At 54.0% G+C, this 15,766-nt stretch overlaps 8 protein-coding genes across 8 annotated transcripts; 3 read left to right on the forward strand and 5 right to left on the reverse strand.

Annotated features, from left to right (window-relative positions):
- Positions 1–490: 490 nt before the first annotated feature.
- Positions 491–1,162, forward strand: PG998_006407 (acyl carrier protein; the record flags this gene model as incomplete). Its single annotated transcript, XM_066873225.1, has 3 exons — positions 491–724; positions 892–1,021; positions 1,110–1,162. 3 exons carry the CDS (start codon positions 491–493, stop codon positions 1,154–1,156), a joined length of 411 nt encoding a protein of 136 aa, XP_066733322.1. The 3' UTR covers positions 1,157–1,162.
- A 946-nt stretch (positions 1,163–2,108) lies between these two features.
- PG998_006408 (glutathione S-transferase) lies at positions 2,109–3,287 on the forward strand (the record flags this gene model as incomplete). Its single annotated transcript, XM_066873226.1, has 7 exons — positions 2,109–2,201; positions 2,261–2,296; positions 2,380–2,430; positions 2,504–2,641; positions 2,696–2,753; positions 2,826–2,993; positions 3,079–3,287. 7 exons carry the CDS (start codon positions 2,109–2,111, stop codon positions 3,285–3,287), a joined length of 753 nt encoding a protein of 250 aa, XP_066733323.1.
- A 384-nt stretch (positions 3,288–3,671) lies between these two features.
- PG998_006409 (uncharacterized protein) lies at positions 3,672–4,259 on the reverse strand (the record flags this gene model as incomplete). Its single annotated transcript, XM_066873227.1, has 2 exons — positions 3,672–4,070; positions 4,173–4,259. 2 exons carry the CDS (start codon positions 4,257–4,259, stop codon positions 3,672–3,674), a joined length of 486 nt encoding a protein of 161 aa, XP_066733324.1.
- A 47-nt stretch (positions 4,260–4,306) lies between these two features.
- Positions 4,307–4,564, reverse strand: PG998_006410 (uncharacterized protein; the record flags this gene model as incomplete). The annotated part of the gene is made up of 1 exon (XM_066873228.1): positions 4,307–4,564. The coding sequence occupies one exon, from the start codon at positions 4,562–4,564 to the stop codon at positions 4,307–4,309; it is 258 nt and encodes an 85-aa protein (XP_066733325.1).
- Positions 4,565–5,210: 646 nt separating this feature from the next.
- PG998_006411 (YjgF-like protein) lies at positions 5,211–5,752 on the reverse strand (the record flags this gene model as incomplete). Its single annotated transcript, XM_066873229.1, has 2 exons — positions 5,211–5,533; positions 5,641–5,752. 2 exons carry the CDS (start codon positions 5,750–5,752, stop codon positions 5,211–5,213), a joined length of 435 nt encoding a protein of 144 aa, XP_066733326.1.
- Positions 5,753–6,995: 1,243 nt separating this feature from the next.
- Positions 6,996–7,421, forward strand: PG998_006412 (uncharacterized protein; the record flags this gene model as incomplete). The annotated part of the gene is made up of 1 exon (XM_066873230.1): positions 6,996–7,421. The coding sequence occupies one exon, from the start codon at positions 6,996–6,998 to the stop codon at positions 7,419–7,421; it is 426 nt and encodes a 141-aa protein (XP_066733327.1).
- Positions 7,422–8,331: 910 nt separating this feature from the next.
- PG998_006413 (uncharacterized protein) lies at positions 8,332–10,285 on the reverse strand (the record flags this gene model as incomplete). Its single annotated transcript, XM_066873231.1, has 6 exons — positions 8,332–8,642; positions 8,732–9,006; positions 9,069–9,199; positions 9,303–10,021; positions 10,100–10,168; positions 10,237–10,285. The coding sequence occupies 6 exons, from the start codon at positions 10,283–10,285 to the stop codon at positions 8,332–8,334; spliced, it is 1,554 nt and encodes a 517-aa protein (XP_066733328.1).
- A 3,205-nt stretch (positions 10,286–13,490) lies between these two features.
- On the reverse strand, positions 13,491–15,701 carry PG998_006414 (secretory lipase; the record flags this gene model as incomplete). The annotated part of the gene is made up of 6 exons (XM_066873232.1): positions 13,491–13,919; positions 14,041–14,205; positions 14,294–14,635; positions 14,794–14,931; positions 14,987–15,312; positions 15,371–15,701. 6 exons carry the CDS (start codon positions 15,699–15,701, stop codon positions 13,491–13,493), a joined length of 1,731 nt encoding a protein of 576 aa, XP_066733329.1.
- Between the last annotated feature and the right edge of the window lie 65 nt (positions 15,702–15,766).

Below are 15,766 nucleotides of genomic sequence, written 5' to 3' on the forward strand. Positions count from 1 at the left end.
GAAGTACATGCAGTTTGTGCCAGCGTATATGACACAGTGTTTACAGCCATTGATTTTCGCCATTGGTTCGCAGAACATCATTCTTAAGGCTTTCCGTAATTACTCTATGTACGGAATTCGTAGGATTGGAGGCTCAAGTGGCAATTGGCGTAGTGGTGACGAGTGTGGTGAGTTCCAGCGGCTAGATGCAGGCAGTAGAAAGCTCTGGGGGACGTCACGTGAATTTAGCTCTGCTATTCCAAGCAGCCACAGAGGGTTGGTTGGCCCGAGCTCGGCTCGGGGAATCCAGGCTACGCTAAGCTCCGACAGCTGGCTGGAGTTGCTCTCTCTGCTGGTGACGAGAAATTTATCATGACCTTCATTTGAAGCTCCCGCACCCAATCCAACGACTCTTTTGCCCCCCAATTAAGTCCGACCCTTCCACCCACCCGCATCCACGCTCCTTCTCCTCCATCAATTGAGCTCCCGGCAAACCGAAATCACCGTCAAAATGTTCCGAACTGCTCTGATCCGCTCTGCCGCCGTGGCTTCCCGGGCTGCTGCGCGCCCCGTCGCCCGCGCTGCTCCCGTCTCCAGAGTCCTCGCCGCCGCTCCCACGTCGCGGGTCGCCGCCTTCAAGACGGTGCGCATGTACTCCGCCGCCGCCGGCCTGAAGAAGGAAGAGGTCGAGGGCCGCATCATGGGCATCCTGTCCGGCTTCGACAAGGTCAACGACCCGAGCAACGTACGTGCCACATACCCGCAAATTCCTATCTGGGGTTCCGGACAATTGGGATGATAAGGCCGGAAGTTGGATAACAGGAGAATCCGTCTACCTGGGGATCAATTGGAGATCTATGGGGATATTTTTTTCTTTTTCAATAAAAACTCAACTGACATGATTCCGTACAGATCAAGCCCACTGCCCACTTCTCCAACGATCTTGGTCTGGACAGCTTGGATACCGTCGAGGTTGTTATGGCGATAGAGGAGGAGTTCAGCATCGAGATCCCGGACAAGGAGGCCGATGCCATCCACAGTGGTAAGTTCCTATCTCTTTTCGCATGGCGCATCTTTTGCCGGACATGTATGCGCACAGTGGCTAATATATCATGCTTCCCCCACAACAGTGGACAAGGCCGTTGAGTATATCATCAGCCAACCCGACGCCAACTAAGCCTATTCAACCTGTATATTAAACGCACACCACTCCGTCGACATCCAAAAAGAAGGCCATCGGGTGGTTAGAACATATGACATCATGAAAGATGCTGGGACAGCGGACGGAGGGAAAATCTGGCCATCCGCGAGATCCCGTCTGGCTGCTGTCGACGAGATTAGACGGCACAGATCGGGGACATGTCGGCTTGTGGTGGTCACCAAATTAAAGACGCGCCCCTCGCGTCAATGTACTAGTGTATAGATCTTTTCTCCGTCGATGTGTCCATCTCCTCCGGCTGCAAGTGCCATTGCTATGTGACGGTTTCGCTTGATTTGTCCGGTCGGTAGCGAATTCTCGCATGTTGACGGCACGGTGCCAGATGACGCCGAATAGCTCCAGCAGCACATCACCATCTACTGCATACGGTACGCGGCGGCCAGTAGCGTTACGTACGCAATGCGTGCGAGGTTACATCTATCTACTGGACTGTTTGATGCTGATCGCGCCATAGCTACTTTCACTACCGTCAGCAGCATGCAGCACCCGCAGAGGTGAGTATATGATTACTGAGCATGCAGTTGACAAATCTGGCCTCGCGCTTTCGGCATAGACAGTTCCTATGAAGCATCTTGTGTAAGTTGTTGGCAGTAGAAGGTGGGATGGACCCGTTTCTAAGCTAGGTTTGTAATCAATGGAATCTTTGGTCGACGCAAAAGCGGGGGATTTCTGGACCGCCATGATGCATTACTTACAAGAATAGCCACAACTGCCGAGTACATAAAGACGTCTCTGAAACTGGACCAAATACCAAAATTCGGCCTAGACTTCATTTCACACACGCATAGCAAAACCCCTCTCGAGCTATATACAATCGCCCTTCCATTGGTTCGTATCAGTCTTGCATTCATTCATGCTAGCTTGGCGGCAACCTTGCTCACAACTTCGCAGCACGCCCACAATCGTCAACATGGCGCCTTCTGATATCACCCTCTATACCACCCGCACCCCGAACGGAATCAAGGCCTCCATCGCCTTGGCCGAGCTGGGGCTCGAGTACAAGGTTCGTGTCGCTAGCCATTGCATCTCCCAGATCACAGAGAGCTGACTTTGTGCGTGCAGCTCCACCCTATCAGCTTTGCAAAGACGGAGCAGAAGGTAGGCGCCCTCTTATACCAACCGGCCAGTCCAAGACTGTGTCGAAGGGGATGAGCAAGTGAAACTCACGTATCGCATTCTAGGAGCCCTGGTTCCTCGAGATCAACCCCAATGGCCGCATCCCGGCCCTCACAGTAAGTTTTCCCCAAGGCAATCAGCTGGCTAGGCCTGACCTTCTGCCAACACGATATTGACCTCACCGTGAAGGACAAATTTGAGGACGGCAAGCCGATCCACATCTTCGAGAGCGGCTCCATCCTGCAGTACCTCGCCGACCGTTATGATACGGACCACAAGATCTCGTACCCCAGGGGCACCCGGGAGTACTACGATGTCAACAGCTGGGTGAGTTGCTACCCTCGCCTTAGTCGAGATGAACCGCTGACGTCTGTGATGTAGATAATGTGGCAAATGGGCGGTCTCGGCCCCATGCAGGGCCAGGCGAACCACTTCTTCCGTATGTAAACGTCCCCTTCCCAATTGCCGGGTTAAACAAACCCCAGAGAGTCGGACACTGACACTCATGAAGGCTACGCCCCTGAAAAGATCCAGTACGGCATCGACCGCTACCAGAACGAGACGCGCCGCCTGTACCGCGTCATGGACACCCATCTGGCCAAGTCGGCGTCGGGCTACCTGGTCGGCGACCGCTGCACCATTGCCGACATCTCGTGCTGGGGCTGGGTCAAAGCTGGATGTAAGTGTTCTTTCCCCCACTGTGCCAACCCCTCCCCCCTTTCCATTTTCTGCATGACTGACGTATGCCCGTGAAAACCGCACAGCATGGGCCGGTATTGAAATGGAAGAGTTCCCCGCCCTCAAGACGTGGCTCGAGAAGCTGCGCGCCCGCCCCGCCTTCGAGCAGGGCGCCGACGTGCCCCCGGCCACTGAGGAGGAGAAGCGGCCCAAGACCAAGGAGGAGGAGGAGCGCATCGCCGCCGAGGCGCGCAAGTGGATCATGCAGGGCCAGCAGGAGGATGCCAAGAAGTAAGTCAGTCGGTCGGTCAATGAAAGAAATGTGAGTGAAGACGTCAAGGGAGAGGAAAGGTGTTGTGGTGTGATTTTGACTGATGGTTGATACAGGGCAAGTATGCTTTGAGCGCTTATGAACATGGAAGAATGAATACATTTTGTTTGTTTTAAGTACAAGTACAAATAGGACGAGGCTCGAATGACAACTGCAGTTTCTCTAATCCCAGTGGTTGGTATGGAAGCATTTAGGGGTATGTATGTTGACCTGTGGTATTGCGTATTCCCCGACGAGAGGCGCAATTTAAGAGGACCATCAAAAAGGCAAGGTGGCTTCGACTCGCACGAGCCAATCCATCACGCACCCCCTTTCTATTGCCCCCTTGACACGCAGCCCACCGCCGAACTACCAAGCGCTCCGGACGTTCTCCGCCACCGCGATGCACCGCCGCGCGCCGCGGCGGTCCAGCTCGAGGAGGAGGGCCAAGCCGGCCGTCAGCAGCGCGATGGGGAGCGTGAGCCAGCGGGTGGCCGTCTCGCCGACGCACACGCGGCCCAGGCGGTCCGCGGCGGAGGTCCGCCCGGCCTGGTCGGCGAGGGCGCGGGCCCCGCACGCCAGCGTCTCGAGGTCGAAGACGCCCGCGGGCAGGTACAGGCCGCCCTCGGCCTCGTCGCGCGGCGGCGCCGTGGCGGGCAGGCGGGCCGACTGGGCGTGCATGGCCGTGAGGACGATGAAGACGATCAGGGGGTAGAGCCAGTAGAGGTGGTACATGGCGTAGGTGACGATGCGGGTGTTTCGGTCGTACTGTTTGTTTGATTGCTGTCAGCAGAGGGAGGCTACGGTCCGAAGAGGGAGGGAAGCAAGTGCCAGGATATCACGGCAGTCGAAAGGAGGGAGAGAACATACGAAGTAAGGCCCCTTCCTCGCCACCCGCCACGAGCAGTACGCCGTCACGGGCGCCAAGACGATGCCGACGATGACGGCGGCCCACATGAGGGAGTCGCTGTGGTCGCGGAAGCGCGCGGCCTCGCGCACGTACATCAGGCTCTCGTCGCGCTCCGGGGTGCCGGGGGCGTCAGCGTCAGGCGCGGGCCGCTGCGGCTGCCGTCATCGTACGCCGCCCAGGCCGCGTTGGACAGGATCTTGAAGGCCAGCGCGGCGACCGAGACGAGGCCCAGCAGGGCGCTCACGCCCGTCAGCGCGCGCAGGAGCGGCGTCGCGCCGCGTTGGGGGGCCATCGGGGGTTTGTGATCGGAGGACCTGGGGTCGGGCATCATGTAGAGGCGCTCGCCGGACATCTTGGCGGTTGGACTCGTGCAAGCGAAGAGTACGCCCAGTCTCGTCAAACGGCGTGTAAGGGGTAGTAGCAATACGCAACGTCGGGCTATGTGGTTTGAGTGTCGTGTGGTTCGCTGCCTACGGCGCCAATTGAATCCGTTAATGAGACGGCCAATTGAAATACCAAGACACGAACAGAGAGCATGAGGTTTTCTGAAATGAAGGAATCTTCATCTTTTTGAATGGCTTCCAGTGTTTGCTTGCTTACACCCCTGGTTTCCTGCTGTTGTTGGTTGGGCTTCGGAGGGATTAAGGGAGGCTTAGCGCCCTTGTTTACGGCGTTTAACAGCGCCCTTCAGCTGCTTGGCGGTCTATTTTCAGAAGGATGGCCCCCAACCCCAACTCTGTCTTACTCGCTTAGCTGTCTGCCCAACCAAGCACCTGGTCTCTTTGCTGTGCCGCGCCGACGCACCAATCTTATATAAGCGGTACTCCTTGGCACTTGGCTTGTTGTTTTATCACCAAGAGCTGGCAGGATTTGGACATAGTTCATGCGTGCATGTCAAAGTCACGTCTTCTTGGCATAGGTGGTGGCGGGGCCTAGCTGAATCAATTCCCATGAACTACACCAAGTCTATATTTATTTCCAGTTTGCTCTCCAAAAGACTATCGGATTGTTGATTGACTCGTACCCCCTGCCGCCAAGTCCGCCGCGACCTCGATCTCCACGTGCATGCCGGGCACGGCGAGCGAGGCAGCCGCCGTCGCCGTCAGGATGGGCCGGTGGTCGGGGCACCACTTCGCCATCGTCTCCCGCCACACCGACCCCAGCTCCTCGGTGAGCTCGAGGTAGAAGAGGTTGACCTTGTACACCTGCGACCAGCCCTGGCCGCCCGCCGTCTTCAGCGCCAGTTCGACGTTGGCGAACGCCCGCTCCACCTCTGCGGCCAGGTCGGTCGAGATCTCGCCCGAGGTGGGATTCCACCCGCCTGGTGTTGTTGGGAGATTGGTCAGCGAAATGCAATATGGATATGGAATTCCCGACGAGGCTCGGAGGCTTGAAGGCTAGGAAAGAGCCGGGAGACTGCTGGCTTACCTTGTCCCGAGCATTCAATGCGGTCGCCGATGCGGACTGCTTGGCTGTAGTAGGATTGGTCGCCAAGCACGACGCCAAAGTCGGGGTAGGTGAAATATTGGAGATGGGCCATGATTATGCTTCAGGGTTTATGATGTGAGTCTTGAAATGTCTGTTTAGCTACCGACAAGTAGTCTTTCCTCTCCTGGTTCTGGCGGTGCTTGCCATCGTATATATATCCGCGAGACGCCAAGAAACGGTCTGAAAGTTGTCCCGCGCAGGCTATACGATTCCCCTAGACTCTTGGCGCTGACACAACTAGGGAAGAGCTATAATAGTTTGAGAGAGGGCCTTTTCTCTTACTAAGAAAGTCAGAATGATCTTCAATTGTTTTTTGATAGCCTTGGACCTTACCTGAGCTGGTTTGATAGTCGAGGAAGCTCTCTTTGTCTTCAAAGGCCGAGTAGCTGGTATTAAGCGCAACGCCTCCACACGACCAACACAGTCAACAAACACGGGCAGCTGCATTCACCACCACACATACTGCCTCATCCAATATAGCAAAGACTGGCTTTGGCCCTTGACTTTTCATTGTATTCTGTCATTGATTTAGCCTATTCTTATATCTTCACCCACGCTGGTCGGTTACCGTTTCCGTTTCCGTAAAGCTAATAAGTCGACATTGAACTGGAACAAAGAACAAATCCTTTTTATACCACATTTTCACTGTTGTTCGATGACTGTTGGTACTTTGATACTGCACATCTAATCATGAATTCAGCAGGAAGGAGAACACCGAACGCGAAACGCGCGGCAAAGCAAGATGGCAACCAAAGACCTACGAAGCGATCATGTGCAGCAAGCCCTCTGACTCACGAGGAGCCCATCGCACCCGATACGAAGTCGTCCTCTGCACATACGGAACAGCTAGCACCGCCCCACGAAAGCGAGAGCGGAAGCCAGGAAACCCTACACGAAGAAAAGGAGGATGCTGATCCCGAGGCAAAGCCAGATGGAGAGCAAGCCGCAGATGAAAAGAAAGTTGAAGACTATAGCCAGGAACAGCTAGAATCTGATCTCAAATGGATACCCGATGTACAGGCGAATCACCTTCTGGCTATATGTGCTCGCGAAATTCCTGCAGTAGCACATCGAGTTCAGGAAGCCCGCCGCACCAACGAAACTTTTCATAAAAGTTTGTTAGACATGAATAAATCAAACACCGAAAGAGTGGTAAGTTACATGATCAGATGGTAGACTACACAACTACCCAATTCGAGTTGGACATCACCTGAGTTAACACTGTAAATCTCAAATCACAGAAGGACCTGGCTCGCAAAGTATGTTCGGAATACCCCGACATAGAGGATGATGAAATGTGGGGTATCATCGGCGAGATAGAATATATCCTGTCCAAGCTGAGGCAGGACAGCCAGAAGAACTTTATGTCCCTCGATAGCAGGTTCTGCGTACTGGAAGGCATGCTGGAGATATTCGATGCCCTCCTGTCCGAACGGAAAGGCATTGCCCCCGAGTTGTGCGAGTATTTTGAAAAACATTCTTCTGATGAAGATTGGAGCCATTACTTTCTCGACGTCTTTATCGGCCTCACGTGGGCTGAGATGACGCAGCTCCTCGACCTTAAGGTCGACGGGCCACATGGTCCTGAGCGTTGGTACAACAGGTTGGAAAGGTGCGTTAGAGCTACCGACGGCTATCACCAATTCTTGGCGGATTTCAGATTGGTGTACGGCCTCATGTGTCAAATGATGCCTGCATTCGAGGACGAATACGGGGTTTAAGATTGTGGGTAGGACCGGCCAGCTGTATCACCACAGCGCCAGGGTGTCTTTGAGCCTTTGAGTAAACAGGCTTTACTATAACGCCGTTAACTATCTGTGTCCGGCACTTATAGCTCTGGCTTTACTTTTGTAAGTGGGAGAAAGTGTTGGCTCATTTGGGATTATCGTCGGCTTTTTCAAATAATAATACAATGCGGTGTGTTTATCTCCTCGGATATCTCCATACCATTGTATATTGTGTCATTATTCTCACAGCTGTTACAAGTGAGATCTGATAGAAGCTCCAGGGGTATGAAGAATGGCAAGGGTGGCACGCAGCAAGGGAGGATTGATCAATATGGGCTGGTAATTGCTTATGTCAACTTTGAACTGTCTCATCTTGATTTGATTAAACCCCACTTCATTTGTTTCTTTCTATGAACTTGCAGTCAGGCTCCTGATATACACTTCTGGCAAATGGTGACGTCTTGTTTGATCGCCCAGAGGGTGCAGAGCAGGCTGGCACGGCGCAGTGGAACAAAAAAATATCACGCTCCTTCCAACGCTCTTCTTCCTTTCTACGCCGTTGACCATCAAAAATCGAATGTTTCGCTCTTGCCGGTGCCGGCGCCATTCTACTACTACGCCATCTCCAGACAAGTTTGTGGAATGCAACACCCCAGGAGTCCCGTACACACGTCACATACACGTACTTCGCGCGAACTGCTAGCTCCTCACCAGGTTTTCACATGTCATAGTTTGTTCTTGCTTGGGTGTCTTTGGGCGCTGTCAAGCTTGATGGTGACTCTATGTATATTTATGGCGCCAAGGTCTTGTATATCGGGTAACGACTGTATTAATAGAAGTGGAGGCACCGGTCCTACCAACCAACGCCTATCAAGGCGGAAAACCCGCGTTGGGCGGGAGCGCCTCATCGCCGCGACTTGTCGAGGATCTCGACGAAGCTGTCGGCGTCGCTGTCCCAGGCCTTGCCGTCTGGCTGCGACCGGGGCAGGACGGCGCCCTGGTTGAAGACGGGCCGCGAGAAGCGGTTGTAGGCCAGGAAGGTCTGCGAGTCGTTGGCCACGGCGTTGGCGGGCGCCGGCACGTACACGCTGCTGCGCTTGATCTCGACGGCGTCCGTCGAGATGGGCTGCACGTTGTACCAGCGGTACACCAGGTTGAGGGCCGGGATCGAGAGGCCGTGCACCACGATGGAGAAAAGGACGAGCCAATACACCACTGCCCGTTCCGTTAGTCGGGCGGTCCGTGGGAGGTGGGGGACGGGGGAGGAAGTGGAGGATGCGGGGGAGGTTGGGGTGAGATCTTACCAGGACCGATAGCACGCAGCAGATTGGTTTCCCCTTCGTCGGCCTTCTCGAGCTCGGGGAACAGATGGCGCGTATGCTCCAGGTAGAAGACGGCGCCGGCTCCGATGGGGCCGAAGTAGCCCATAAAGAGCGCCTCTTTGATGTTCTTGCATACATTGGGCATGCACTTGTAGAACATGAGGATGGCCGGGATGCGGCGCAGTACGAGCACGAGGAAGCCGAGGCCAACCAGGCGCGGATACGTGATGCCCGTCAGCTCGGGCTGGTGGAACTCGCTCCAGGGCAGGACGGTGCCGATGTACAGAAACCCCCGAAATTGAGCAAGACATCGACGGACGAATTGACCTCGTCATGTCGCTTTTCCGTCTCTTCGAGGAATTGGCCGTCCCAGTTCAGGGCATTCCCGGCTACGAAGCAGGCGAGAAGGTCGTCCGTGCCGATCGCACCGCAGGTACCAACAAGGAAGAGCTAGAGACGTCCATAGTTAGTACCGGCCGCATGGAGGAAGGAGTCCGGGTCAGGGTCAGGGCCAGGGCCAGGGTCAGGGATGTTGGAACGGGGAGTCGCTTACTCCCATAGCGGTCGGGTAGAGAAGATAGCTTTCCGAATCGATCCACCGCTTTCTCAGGCCAAACTTGGTCATAACTCGGCAGCCGTAGCCCACCACGGCGCCGTACGCGATGGACATGAGGACAATGTATAGCCACGTTTCCACCACCCAGTTCCCGAGGGCGACGCCGACGCCGCCGCCGAGCCGGCCCACCTCTTCGCTACGCCGCGCGACGCCCTCGTGGGACGTGACGTCGGCCCCGAGCTCCGAGTGGCGCATCAGGTAGACGGCGAGCATCAGGAAGGGGAAGCCGAAGCCGTCGTTGGCGCCGGCCTCGGACGAGATGATCTCGCGCAGGTCGCGCGCCACGTAGCGGTCGGCGAAGGGCCCCTTGGCGATGGCCTGGGAGAGGATGGGGTCGGTGCAGGTGACGCACGAGCCGATGACGAGGGCCGCCAGCAGCGTCAGCTTCGGGACCGTCAGCAGGATGCAGGCCGTCGTGCAGAGCCACATGACGGTCATGATGGGGATCAGGCACAGCAGCATCTCCTTCCAGCGCGTCAGCTGGTACTTGGCCGGCAGCTGGAAGCCCGCGATGACCAGCTGCAGGCCGATCATCACCCGCGTCACGCCCAGGGTGATGGCATGCTGCTGCTCGGGGGCGGCCGAGCCCCAGCGTTCGGCGTCGATAAAGCGGGCGGCGAGGGGGCCCAAGATGATGCCGAGAACGACGGCCGGCACTGGTCGCGGAAAGAGGAAAATGTTAGTCAGAACCAGCCTGCTCGCGGACGGTTGCATTCGAGGAGGCGAGTACTTACGCGCTTCGCCCAAGAACCACACCTGCTTGATCTTGACTGACGCAAAGCCATAGAGGATGATAAAAGTGCCTGGGATTGTCAGTCGCCAAGTATGCATGGTACGATGGAAAAGCCGATTTGCCGCGGCCAAGACCTACCAAACACCGAGATGACAATGTTTAACTCGCTTACATCGAGAGATGGCATGATGAGGGACGGGTAGGCAGTCGGCTTTTGCCGATGCCTCCAAATTAACGATATGTATATATAAGGAGAGCGAATGAGGGTAACTTAGCTCTTGACCAGCAAGAGGGCAGGGAGAGTGTCTATGAGATAGGGAGAGAAAAGGTGGCTCTGGCGGAAGCGAGGAAGCGGGAGTTGCCTCGATATCTAAAGTAGACTTGGCCCGTACTATGGAGATGCTAAAGCTGGACAGAGCGCTCGTGGCTTTCTAGCGGACGAATAGGTCCAGGGCAGCCAAAGACAAGCCCAGGCGGGCGCTGATCGAAATAGAGCAGAAGTTCCTGACAGTTGGCACGTTTCTGGTTCGTTTCACGAAACACATGCCGGCAACAGTTGTAGCAAGCGCCCGCGGTGACGGACGCCATCAAGCAGGGCGGCAGGAACGAGTCGATGGACGATTGTCGACCTCGGACGGGCACCGGAAACACTGGGCCCGATTTTGTGCATCCCTCTTGGCCTCTTGGCGGCGTCTTGGCCGACATTGGAACGGCAGCGTCGCCCTTGCGGGGCCGCCTTTGCCGGCTCGGCAGGTCTCGGCATGATGTCACTCGACCACTGTCCATCCAGAACGCCACACGGGGTAGGGGGTTACCAAGAAGCATCGCCGGCCAATAATTCGGTTTCAATCTTCAACCGATGCGTTCCAGATGCTCTTTTAATAGCTCTCTTGGACCTTGTTTACTATCAAACGTTACCAGCTTTAGTATAGGCCCGGCGCCCAAAGCACACTGGATCGAGAAGTATGTCTGAAAAATGATTAGTTAGCCAGGATGTAAGTAATAGGGCAAAGAAGGTGGTAGTGACTACGCCTACCCAAAGCAAGTTAGCTGAATCTCATTGCCTATCCTATTCAGCAATCTCTCTTATCTAACTACTCAAGAGCCGCAGGGATAAATGTTGATCACAGCGCCACACAAAGTTTTGCAACTGACGCCGGATCTAGTAAATATGTGAGGCTTCCCTATCGACATGACGGTTGTGCTTTTTTGTTTCTGTTGGGTTGTGGCCTTCACATTGAACCAGAAAGAGAAAAAGAAAGAATGCTTGGATCACTGGCTATTCCTACTGCTACTGGATGGGGACAAGAGCGTCTTACATATACCCCATGACCGTGGCCACACTCTTGTTGGCGTCACCCTTCGACGTCACTCTTCTCAGGATTGCAAGACCAATACGTATCTCACAGCCCGGCCGGGACCATCAGGTACAGCACTCCTAATACTTCACGGACAAAGTATAATCTGTGTCCAAGCGATTCGGGCAGACCTTCCCGGGCTTTCTAGTGGTATATACGGCCCATCACTGCCCTGTGGCCCATCACTGCCCTGTAGCCCACACGGTCCAGGGAACCCTTGTGGCCCACGCGGCCTACGTCGTCCGGACAGTTTACTCGATAAATGCTGCTTAATATACCCGTCAATTTCCTCAAGGGATGAGGATTCTGAGGCTGAGGATAGGTATTGGTCCGGGTTTGATCGCTTCGCTGGGGTGTAAGCCTTTCGCTCTCGCCACCGGCGTCGGTACCGCCTCGAAAGCAGTTCTGAATCTGATGATACCCTGCTTGGAGATGATGCGTCGCTGGAAGTGTAGCTTGAAGAGTCTGCAGTTGTCGAGCCACATGAAGAAGTTCCCTCACTTCTGAAGATGGCATTGCACTGGCCCAAGCGTATCTCGACTTGGCCTTCAATGATACTGGGGCAAAGGTTCCCATTTTTATGATTCGTACCTTGTGTCGCCTGAAAGGAGATGGACGAGGCTTTCGGCGAGGTTTTATACCCATGGTATATGGTGAAGTTGAGACCTTGGATTCGAATAACAGTACTTTCCTTACTCGATTCTGGATCGGGTCGGCGTACAGATAATAACGGAAGAATCCATATCAAAAGTAGTACCAGAAGTATCTCGAGAGTGACAATGGTGAGAAGAATGCAAGATGTAAGCCAGAGAGACATTATGTCAAGTTGATTCAGTGTGATCTAAGAGTCGGGCAGTTGTAGTGAGTTGAATGGGTGTCCATCAAACACAATGCGAAGAGAAGGGTAGTAAGATACGAAGCTTATATAAATACGCTGATGAAGTCTTTCTTCCAAAGATCACCATTAGGGAGCTCGGATATCCCGCTATGGGTGCTCAGGTTTAGTGAAACCACTATGTTATGATCAAATTGACTGGTACCTTTGAAATCGCAAAACATGAGGCCACATCTGTTTGATTGGACAATCCGGTGCCCATCTTCCCCTCGGATATGCACTGAGGCCATTTTGTTGTGATTGGTTCGGTTTATGCTGCCAAGCATGCAACCGGTCAGCATGGCCACCCTCAGACCGAAATGCTTTTCTTACCTAGAACAATGTTGTACAGTCAGTAGCAAGTTGTGATGCCCTTTATGTACGTGACGTTGTCTGGTATTATTGGTTCAATCCACGAGGCCATTTTACTGATTGGATAAGACTAGACCTTCCCCACCACACCACTCCCGGGTCTGGGTACATGAACGAGACCGCTCGGTAAGGCGAGCCGCGGGATGTTGCAGGAACGATCTTTTCTTATTTATTCTAGCAACTAATGCAGGCAGCCAGAGCCTGACACCCGTCTATCGAGATGCTACAAGAGGCGCCGGCAATTGCTGTACCCCATATAACGTCGCTCGCCAGGGCTATACGCACTGGTGTCATGGATCTGGATTGGGCCATCTTCCATTTCTTGATTTCTCTAACGGGGGACAGGCCTTTGTAGTTATTACGGGTTTAGATTAAACTTTTATGAACGTCATGGCTGCCGTCGCTCTTGATCACTGTACATATGAAATGACTGTCATGCTGATGTGGTGGTTTCTTAGGCCATACTAGGTGTAAAGAGTACGTTCTGGGCAATAGCTTGCCGAGTTCGGAATCTAGCTAAAGTACAAATCTCTCCCTTTTCCCAAAAAGGCAAAGTGAGTCTGAAGAGGTTTACAAAGCCACGATCTTCCCGTTTGCCCCCTTTTCTTGACCTGTTCGTATAGTTCCCGCACCGTGTGATCTACAACAGCGACCTCCTTGCTCTGAACCCAACAGTTATGTTACTTGCCACACTGTTTCACGGCGTATTGTTCTTGACCGAAAAGCAGGCTCCGTGAATGTCCGCGCCTGGAAACACCGTCTGGGCAAAGTCAGTGTTGAAGGGGCCCCTACGTCGACGGTGGATGCCATTGGCCCGTCGCAGGATTGAATATCCGGTTTCGGGGCCGCTGAGGGAGCGGCTCATCCAGCCATGTGTCTAACTGTCCAAGGTGGCACTCCGGGTCCGGATAAAAGTCGTTGCCAATCTGTAGCCCCGTTAAATGGGCCTGATGCTGACCGTATGGCCCATAGCTCGCATTAACCGTGACTGCGTGTGGGCGGGTTCCATGGCTAATGGCGGGGTCGACAGGCAGGGGCGGCCAATCCCCGTGACTGGACTGCGGGGGGCCGTGAGTGTGGCTCGGATTGTTGTTGTCGGATCTAGGGTTCTGGGGACCATCCTGCTGTGGAGGAACAGGAGGGTCCTCGTTGTGGTTGTTGACGCCTCCAAATCCCTCGCCCATAGTGACCCTTCGGGTCACGGGGTCGAGCTGGATCTGTATAAAGGAACGGTAGTTAGCAAGAAATCATGGATAAGCAATTGAGAATGGTTGAAACGGATTAGGAATAGTCGAAAAAATAGTGAGTAATGCTAAAGAAAGAATGAAAACCACTTACGCCGCTATTAAGAAGCCCACCAGCGTCTTTGACGTCCATGGCCGAACCCTTGAATCCGTGCGCCGTCCGAATGTGCGCCAAGTGGTTGTCCCAACTGTCTGAATTCAAACCACAAGGGCACTTCCACGGTCGGGAGGGGTCCTTCTCCATGTCTCTGCTCTTTGCCTGTTACAATCTGGGCGTTAGTGTTGTTGGCCCCCCCTAGAACATGCACGCGACGGGTTATCACGAATAGACTACAGTAGCTTCTCACCGAGTTCGGCTTGTGTTGTTTTGTCCAATGGTTCGAGATGGATGGCCGTTCATTCTTCATCTCGGCGTTGCAGATCTGATTGCTGGTTCGGTTTGGGTGGCCGGCGCGGACCGGCGTCTGACACCTGACGGAGCGGCCCTCGTTGAATACTATATACCGGAAGCCTTCGTGGGGTATGTGGGCGATTTGGCCACTGGGATTGAGCGGGCGCTTATCCTCCTTGGGAGACATGGCGGGGATGATGGCCGCAGTGACAATGGGTGATGGCAGGAGAGAGGAAAGCGTCGTGGTATTGGTAGTAGGTTGTTCACAAGGGAATAAGTAGGGTTGAGTTTCAGAAAACTGGACTTAGTTAAGAAATATTCAATTCAGCACCGAACCTTTCTGCTTACTTATACCAAGTAAATAGAATAAATCAATATTATCTTTTCCCGGTTTGCCCATGGAGTGACGCATTCCTTATCCCATTATTAATCTCTTAGGTGACAGGTTTGTCAAACAGTGCCTGGCATGTCTTTCTGGACAACGTCGTAGGGGAATACGCCCATATCAGTCTTGTGTAGTGCCCAGTTATGCCTGTACATCTGGATTGCACCTTGAATATGTTTCTGGGTTGAGCTGACATCGCCAGCAAGGACCTGTGACTTGTTAGTGGTCCGGCATTGCAAGTTTCCCATAACAATAAGTTTTTACCTCATCTTGGGCCAAAAACAGTGCCAATCCAACGGCCCAATCGCCGATGGAGGACTGCGTACCCAAGCACGATATAACTCCCCTCAGTGATTGCATACAGGCAATCTTGTACTGAAGGGCAAGCTGGACAAACTGCGGCCCCTTGTGTGTCATAGATTGTGGCATACATTGGGATAGGGATATCGACAGATGGCGGCATGACACAAGAAAGAGGCCATCCAGAGAGTCACTGTTGGTAAAGGCGAGTTGCACAAACTGAGTGGTCAAACTTTGTGCCCTAGGTCTCTCGCGTTGATACTTTCTACAGGGTACAATGTGCTGCATGTCTATCTCAGGTCAGCTACCGATGGGTGTCTCGATGTACTAATTACGTTCTCGACTTACAGTAATCCAGAAGGAAGTCCTCCGTGGAATTGAGTCGCTTAGCAAAACTCCCAAAGGGGTCTCTTCGGCCTGCCGCTAGGAGCTCAACAGGGCTTGCGACAAGGGATGCATCAAACTCGTCAGTGGAAGTGAATTCGTTTCTGGCCTCTTCGGAGTCTTCGGAGGCCGTTCCCGTGGCCTGGTACTCGACGAGTCTCTGTCGCCTCACCCTGGCATGTGCCTCCCTGGCTGCATGCGAGTGAACCCGGCGTCGCGATGCACTCCCTCCTGTGCCGGGGGCTTGGGAATAAGGTGAGTGGATGAAGTCAATAGTGATTCTGCTAGCCGACATGTTGATGATGATTCAGGTGTGTGATAATAAGCATTGCACGCCAGGGCTTGGCTTGCACCATGCGT

This window comes from Apiospora kogelbergensis (genome assembly GCF_038363985.1).
Source record: "Apiospora kogelbergensis strain CBS 113332 chromosome Unknown utg000003l_segment0_segment0, whole genome shotgun sequence".
NCBI lineage: Eukaryota > Fungi > Ascomycota > Sordariomycetes > Amphisphaeriales > Apiosporaceae > Apiospora > Apiospora kogelbergensis.